Raw genomic sequence first — 8,480 nt, 5'->3', positions numbered from 1 at the left:
AAAAAAGTTGCCAGCCACCGCCAGCGATTTTGATGATTTTTCACTAAAATTTGATGGCCTCCAGAATATTTTTCTGTATGAATATTTGAATATGCAATACACCATAATAAAGATCAGAGCCTCTACTTTTAAACAAAAAAACTGTTTTATTCTAGCTTAAAGCATTCTTTTTTTTTTATCAACACTTGAATATAGGTAGGTTTCATATAAAATGCATAATTTTGAGCAAAAAGGAGAGAAAATCAAATTTTTATCAAAAACTACATCTGGATAATATTCAGTACGAGTATCAAAGCACAAATCCAGTAAATCGCTTCCATCAACATCTCCAAAGCTTGCACAGACATATACCACATCCTGGATCAACATTTTACTCCATAACATTATGCAGTCTTCATTTATATGCTGTCTATTGCTGATGATCGCATTATTTTTCATATGCATCTGTTTACATAAGAGATCGCTCGTTTCTCCGTCCTGTTCACGTGTGTTTTTGTTCGGGAGGTTTTGTTCTCATTCAGAAGATGCGTAATAGCGCCCCGAGTGTATAACAGTGAAAACACGGAAAGCCGTAAAAACTCTTTGGCGGGGAAGCGTTTTCTTTTAAAAGACGAGATAACTCGTCAATGGCGGGGAAAGAGTTAAGGACAATAGACTGAATGGGCGCTTATATGAAAGAAAAAACCATATGGATAACGAGACCAGATAACGAGATTTTTTTTTACCATTTGTAACACATTTTCTATATTTAATACAATATTTATAACTGAACACGAATCAATTAACTATAAATTTCATGACTATGGCACGTACTGCCTTGAGATTGAGCTGAAACAGAACAAAAGTAAAGACGGCAAACTAACACAACTAGACGGCAAAAGCTAAGACTCTTCTCCGCTCTTCAGACACACACAAAAATATTAGCCTTTACAGACGTAGTGTTTCAGTAAAGAAAACGCTGCACTTATTCAAACATCAGTTATTTATTTACCCTTGCATTGTGAATAAGCGGAGATCTGTTTCCAGGCTGTGCGCGGCGCTTCATGCTGAATGGAGGCGGGGTGGAGTTACGAGGTTTCGCTGACAAGCTCTTTTGAATGCTTGTCACTGGAAAAATATTTGTAAAACCCTCAAACATAAGGAAGACCAATATCACTGATTTAAAATAATAATAACAAAATAAATAGAGATGTGACGTTTGGATAATTTTCCATGGCACATCTGACTGGGCTAGGGTATGGCGACTGCCATACGGAAACGCCGCCCCTGTTTGAATATGTTTTTGTGAATCTCCTTACATTTATTTGTGAATCATAATCTATCTATTTGGAATAAAGGAACAAAAAAAATCCCATAGGCGTAAGTGTGATACCATTTGAGGCCACTTGTAAGTTTCTCAGAGAAAACGCTCTCTCACCGTGACACATGCTGACCGCAAAGCCGATGCGCCTGTGCTCTCGGTCAAACACCACATAGAAGCCCTCCATGATGACGGCACCCATTACCGTCCCAGTACTGGACTGAGACACAGCGAATTTATAACAGTCCTCCTGAGCCGAGGCCACGTCCTCCACCGGCCTCAGATACTGCTGCAGAGAGACGAGACACAGACGGATATCAGCCTCATACACATGCATTCACAAACCATTACAGACCAGGAAACTCATGATCATGTAGACATTAACGGCCTCTCTTATAAAGTGTGTGTAGGCACAGATTTGATCTTAGAGTGTGCGTGCGCTTAAATCCACACCAGTGCTCATATTAGTAAAAACTGTCTTTGACGTGGAAAAGTGCTTAGCATCACGTCAGGGTCTGAGCAGACGTATGCTCTTTTTCTTGTTCGAGTACTGCAGGTCTTTGGAAATGTAAGCTGTTCTTGCAGCTCGCTGTTCTAAATTAAAGGATTTGGACGATGACTGGTGATCTTTTATATGTTAATGTCATTAATTAGGAGTCGTTTACAAGGCAGAGAGCTAAACCCATTCAGTTCTGTGCAAGTTCAAGATCATTTGCGATTCATGGATTTCACATCTGAAAGAGACGCGTACATGTGTTTTCTGTGCGTACGTTCATTCTATGAATGCATATTTGAGAGATGAGAATCAAATTTAGATAAATTTGATCGCAAAATCAAATTTAGGATGGTTTCTGCACAACATTTAAAGTGCCCCTATTATGGATTTTTGTAAACTACCTTTCATGCAGTGTGTAACACAGCTCTAAGTGAATGAAAACATCCTGCAAAGTTTTAAATCTGAAAGTGCACCGTGTATAAAGTTATTTTCTCTCAAAAGAAAGAGTCGACTCTGAATCATTGAAACGAGTCGTTTTTAAAACGAATCACAAGCCGTTTAATTTTGACGTCAACATGAAACATTAATATATTGCCCGCCCTCTTGTTGGTCTTTTCGCGTTGGTCTGAATGAAAATGCAAATTCATTCTTTGCGGTAAAATAGCGGTTTCCCCGGTAACACTGTACACAAAGCAGCACTGCGCTCACAAACACTGCTTTATCAGGCGTTACAGGCGAGATGAAATGAACATGAGACCAATCGGACCAATCACTGCAGATTAGCGTCACGCAAAGCAGGGGTTTGGACAAATGAATATATATATATTTTAGCGGATGTATTCGTGTGTCAGTTTGAAGCTAGTCTGATGGCAGAATGAAGTACCTGTGGCAGGATGGAGATGCGGAAAGACTGGTTTGTGTTTTCACTCATCAGGTAGAGAGAGATCACAGGGAAGATGTGCCAGGGTGTGCTGCCCGCCTGCCAACACACCAGCTGCTCGCCCAGCCAGAAACCTGAGGGAAACTGTTCAGTCTGTGGGGAAAAGAGCCAGATGAGCCAGAAAACCCAGAACGTTCAGCATGTTCAAAAATGAGCCCAACACAGACGATATACACCGACCGATGAAGCTGCTTCAATGGCTTTCACAGCCGCCTGGAACACTTTACGAGGGAGACGAAGGTTTGTGGTGCCGCTGTCCACGATACTTTTATCATAGTTATACTGAGAGACAGAGAGAAACAATGAGAAGCTTTGCTTTTACTTTACCTTTGATTAATAAATAAAACTGTTAAATTGTATTCTTAACCATGAACAACTGGAAAAACACAGAAATGTTTCTTCAACTGTATGTAATGTTGGCTTTATGGACATTTGGAAATAGACTTGTTCAAAATGCACATTTCACACACCACCTAGTTTTTTCAATTTATTCAATTCAATTCAAGGCTTCTAACAACCCAGTGGACAATTGGTGTTGAAAAGACATCAAACTGACATCAATATTGACGTCAAAAAAACAGGTTGAATATGCAAAACAATCTGACGGTAAAACTTGACATGAGGTTGATTTGATGTAAATTGAAAAGTCAAACATATTAGCCTACATATACACTAAACCAATTTCAGTGTGGGTTTAACTTCCTATTTTCTTGCAATTACCCCTGGAAGAAATTGCCATCCAAACTGAATTTAAAATGATGTTACAGCTTTTTGAACAAGTCTTGACTACTATTTAACGTCAAATTGATATCAAGGTGTCCGCTGGGAATGTCCAACACTGGGCATACATGCAGAAGAGGCCAAGTTTGTTTTAGAAGTTTAACACTTCCATCAAAGGTTCATTTCCATTATATTTTAAATTATGTTTTGTGTTTGATGTTGTTCAGATGGTTAAATATTTCTGAAATTAAATAGCAAACTCCTTTGTCTTGCTAATGCTAATTATATGAATCCAAAATACAATTAAATAATATTTTCTCAAGTATTATCTTCACTTACAATGTATATTATACTTTTATATACAAAGTATACTAGCTTTTTTGTTCTCTTACTAAAGCCAGAATTGTTGGTCTGGTTATAAATAATGAAGGGCTAGGTGTAACTTAAACTGGAAAAAAAATCACAATAATTATGAAATGATTTATCTTTCTTTTAGTCTTTGTTTAGATCATAACTTTACAAATGTAATTTAGGTAAAATTTGTAAAAATGTGAATGTAGTTCATGGATTTTTATATTTTAAGATCGTCTGGAATTGAGACAAGAGTAAATCAATAAAATCTCGACGTAAAAGGCATGTGAAAACAGCAACAGCTTATGTTTAGGAAACAGCTCATGACACGTAAAAGTGCATGTGCTTGAAGATACTGAACATGCATCTGTGAAGTCTGTTTTCTCAAAAGGAATAAATGTTTCGAGGCAAACCCAGGAGAGTTGTTCTCACTTCTTTGCAGTCCATGTTGAGATCCTGTCCGTTGACCTCGATGCGCACGATGATGACCTCATAATACCACTCCCGTCTGATTGGTGTGTACCACAGCTCGCCAACATACAGAGACGGATCGATTCCCCCAATAATCTGTGAAGAACCAACACAATCTTTTATAGTATGCCACTGAAGTTGTTCTGTTTCATGTTACATAAAGTTCTTTAACAACACATGGCACACTGTAAAAAATTTTTTAGAAATAAATACTGGACTATGTTTTACAAGAAAATACTTAGAATAATACTTAGAATAATCATATGGACTATTTTTATGATGTTTTATCAATGTTTTCTTGTCCTTTTCAGGGCTTGCATTCTGATTCTCATTCACAGCATGTGGGAAAATATGCAAAACATCTCCTTTTGTGTTCCACAGAAGAGTTAATGACAGAACGCTGGGGTCAGTTAACCGTTTGCAGCATGGAAATGTTCTCTCTTTACAGCTCTCACCATACTGCCCCCTACAGTGGAGCTGCCGGCGCTGTAGTTCTGTGTGAAGCCCGCTCCGCAGAGCTGCAGGGAGAAGACGTCTGGGACGCTGGTCTGCCTCAACAGAGAGTCGAAGAACGGCTCCAGAGTCTCGTCCGGCTGAAAGACACAGAACCCGGTCAGAAGCGCCTCTTCATCAAGTTCTGTGAGGTTATGACAGCTACAGAAAGATCACCCTGGCGATCTCGGGGTAGGCCAGCCCGAGGATGCCCTCCCAGTTAGATCCGTTGATGAAGAAGCGGTCAGACTGGGTGATTGCAGCGATGTTGGCCCTCAGAGACACGTTGGGCCCGTGAGGAATGGACAGCAGGTCCGTGCCCAGCTCGCCCTCCCAGCGGCCCTGTGTGTACGGCACATACACGCTGCGGCCCAGATCTCTGTACGACGACGAGCTGTCGACACAAACACCAACCCGACTCTGGCAGCAGCTTCTTCATATATAACATATATTGTGTCCCATTTGTGTGTGAATTAGGGGTGTAGCGGTACACGTATTCATAACAAACATTTCCGGTATGGGTCTTTCGGTTCGGTACGCACTGCATGAGTGAAACTTCATTAGAAACTTCCAGTTTTATATATTGTTACTTTTGACAAGAAACAAGGTCTCGTCTTTCAAATTATGTCTTTTTTTCAGTAAATTCAGCCAATAAATGCTGTTTTGGGGGTCTTTGATGTAACACGACAGATCCTGTATAAACGTCTCAGTTCTGACGGCAGCGCGATCATCTCTTACTCTTTACTACTAGTTGTAACACCAAATAAACATGAATGAACATCTCATGCATCACTCAATCAGTGTTTCAACTGCGGAAAGACGTCATTAAAACCTCAGACAAGTCATCAGTGTCCACAGCTCGATAGTTTGCTACAGAAATCAAGTCTAGAGAGGAGAATTTCATGCAATATTAGACTATATACTCATATTTTACTTTACCTGTTAGCGATGTCTTAATTAATGTATGTTTAAATAAGTCTGTTATGAAACAAGTTATGACAGCCACTGTGTAAATGATTATATTTCAACAACAAATATAAATTTAATAATTGGATTCAGAAGTTAATTTAAAAACTGCATTATGTGCAATTGACATACATTTTTAAAGTCGTTTGTTGATTATTATATTTAAAAAATAAACACTGGTTAAATTTAAGTTTGGGCTCTGTTGTTAATTGTGATCTTATAGTAATGTGAAAGGGCTCACTGTAGTTTAGACTTTAGGGCAGAAGCTGAGATACATTTTTATCCCTAAGAAAATTTGAATTATAATTGAATTTATTTAAAGAGTGAGCAATTTGTTCGATAAACCACTGTTTAATTTTTTTTAAAAAGAAGCAATTAATTTTTTTTTGCTCCTGCTGTACCGAAACCATACCGAACTGTGACGTTAATAACCGAGGTATGTACCGAACCGTCATGTTTGTGTGCCGTTACACCCCTAGTGTGAATAGTTAGTAGTACTCACAGAGAGCGATGGTAATATCTGTGGAGGAACGGGTGAGAGGCCGCACCGACTGCGAAATTACTGCTGCCCGTATCCACCAAGATGTTCAGCTGAAACACAAACGGAAACCTTCGAGTTTACATGCAATGAACATCTGCAGAAATGTGAGTGGTGCCCGTGTTTGGCAGCGTGTTTTTAGGGCACTGTAATGCGATACGGTCACTAGCCTTGAGTCTCTAGATGTGGCTCAGGTCTTCAGCTGACGATCGCTCTGTGACCTTGTGGGTGTTTGTGTGTTTGTGAAGGGGTATTTAAGAATGAGATGTATTATTGATCAGCCTCTCAGCGCTAGACTCCCTGACCGAGCAGAACGTGATACACGCTGAGGGAGAGAGACGAGAGCCGAAACCTGAGAACGAGCGGGAGCTGCAGACATCTCTGGGACTCCTGAGATCTCCAGCAGGTTTTAGCAGATAGACGGCTGAACTCTGGCCATGTCATCGTTAAGATCAGACGATTACCGTTTCCACAATGACCCTTTCAGAGTCTAACCGGCAGCTTTGATAACGACTAATCAATATTTTGAGAGTCTTGCTGAGCGAGTTATAACACATTTTTTAATAGCACAGACATTCGACGGTAACTCTGTCACTTGCCTTCATTAGACTCTATAATAATACGTCATCAGTTGCTCTGCACTCAACATCAGCTAATGAAAGCTTTTTTAATAGCTGATGCTGAGAGCAGAGTGATTGAAGACATGTTGCATCGACTGACCGCTTCTGTACTGATTTCTGTATAGTCATCACACCTGTGCATTCACAAGACTTTACTGAATCTTTCCAAATGTACCTCTCTGTATGAAAGCTATCAGACAAATGTTTTAGATTCCACGCACTTCTCCTTCTCTCCTCTCTGTCTCTGCTGTAGTAAGAACTGAGCTGACTCCTCATGTCATTGATTTGTCCTGTGGGCTTCCTGTTATTTCTGCTCACTGAGTCTGTATCCTGCGTCCGAACCTCGTCCCTGTGCACACGCTTCCTCCAGCGACCCCTACGCCACAGGCCTTCCTCTTCCTCAGGCATTATGTGACCTTACCTGCAGTAATGATGATGTGACATATGTCAGCTGCAAAAACATTAATTCATTTCCTTCCACATCATTTTCAAGCTTGTGTATGAAGCACTAGACAAGGGACAATTGTAACAATTGTTTAAAAAAGTTATAGTGCTGATACTGGCTCAGCAGAGATCTGCCGCTGCCTGGAAGAAAGTGTGATTTTCTCACAATTTAGATCAAGTTTTCCTGTGGCTTAAACAGTAGAGCACAACACTAGCAATGCCAATGTTATGGGTTCATTTCCCAGAAATGCATGAATGGAGCAAACACGTCAATAGAATGACTATTATTGGTACATGTATGTTTCTTATACAGAAAAGGTGGCAGGTAGGTCTGTAGTAGTGTGTATGTAGTAGACAATAGTACACTGTTATTCTAAGACAGTGTAGCACTGGAAAACTGAACCGTGTCTCAGCAGTCATCAGCCTGTGCCCTACACTACAAAACCCATACAGTGTACTTCACAAAACATATTCTCTATTAAATCCTACAAACAGTGTTTAGTCATGAATAATCAATGGTGCAATATTTCCATAAAGCACAAAGATCTAAAACAAAGCGGAAAACAATGGGGAAGGTTAGTTTAAGGTAATATGTAAATTCTAGTCTAATCATTTTTGAAGACAGGTTCTAAATTAAATAATTCCAAAATGTTTTTAAAGTATTTCTGTCCACACTGTTTATTTTGGACAGGTTTCTGTATTTTGCTGTACATTGTGGTGATATTCATGCTGCAAGACAATTTCTGCAAATAAATAAATAAGTATAGATAACGTTAAGACAATGTCCTTTTTCTGAGAACAGCAAACGACAAATCAACTATCCACAAAAGCCTACTACAAAAATAGTGTGGGTAGCATGCGTTATGCTGTAGCGCAGCCTCTCTGTGCTGTTAACACTGGCTTTGATTCCTTCTCACCTTCTGAGGCGGAGTGCCCACAGCCATCTCGATGTAATACCCTTGTCCTGACTTTCCGCGAAGGTTGTCAATCATGTTGACAAAATTCACCGCACTGGCTCCTCTGCGTGTGCGGGCGGAGCTGGAGGGGCCCCGGGGGCCCGCGGGCTGTGAGAGGGGCCCCTGCCGCAGGGGGACGCGGAGCAACACTGCGCCGGAGCAGGAGACCGGCAGAAGGGCCACTAA

The 8,480-nt window shown here is 40.3% G+C and overlaps 1 protein-coding gene across 1 annotated transcript in view; it reads right to left on the bottom strand.

The window, feature by feature from the left end:
• LOC107750106 (beta-secretase 1-like) overlaps positions 1 to 8,480 on the bottom strand; it is a 28,213-nt gene that overhangs the window by 10,244 nt on the left and 9,489 nt on the right. Inside the window, exons 2-9 of the mRNA XM_016565372.1 lie at positions 8,256 to 8,457; positions 6,239 to 6,327; positions 4,948 to 5,164; positions 4,734 to 4,871; positions 4,240 to 4,374; positions 2,917 to 3,018; positions 2,680 to 2,829; positions 1,418 to 1,589 (exon numbers count right to left, since the gene is read on the bottom strand). Coding sequence (XP_016420858.1) covers positions 1,418 to 1,589; positions 2,680 to 2,829; positions 2,917 to 3,018; positions 4,240 to 4,374; positions 4,734 to 4,871; positions 4,948 to 5,164; positions 6,239 to 6,327; positions 8,256 to 8,457 — 1,205 coding nt within the window. The remainder of the gene's footprint in view (positions 1 to 1,417; positions 1,590 to 2,679; positions 2,830 to 2,916; positions 3,019 to 4,239; positions 4,375 to 4,733; positions 4,872 to 4,947; positions 5,165 to 6,238; positions 6,328 to 8,255; positions 8,458 to 8,480) is intronic.

The sequence above is a fragment of the Sinocyclocheilus rhinocerous genome, unplaced genomic scaffold (genome assembly GCF_001515625.1).
Source record: "Sinocyclocheilus rhinocerous isolate Xijiao unplaced genomic scaffold, SAMN03320098_v1.1 scaffold722, whole genome shotgun sequence".
Classification (NCBI taxonomy): domain Eukaryota; kingdom Metazoa; phylum Chordata; class Actinopteri; order Cypriniformes; family Cyprinidae; genus Sinocyclocheilus; species Sinocyclocheilus rhinocerous.
This window is presented reverse-complemented; position numbering and strand designations above follow the sequence as displayed.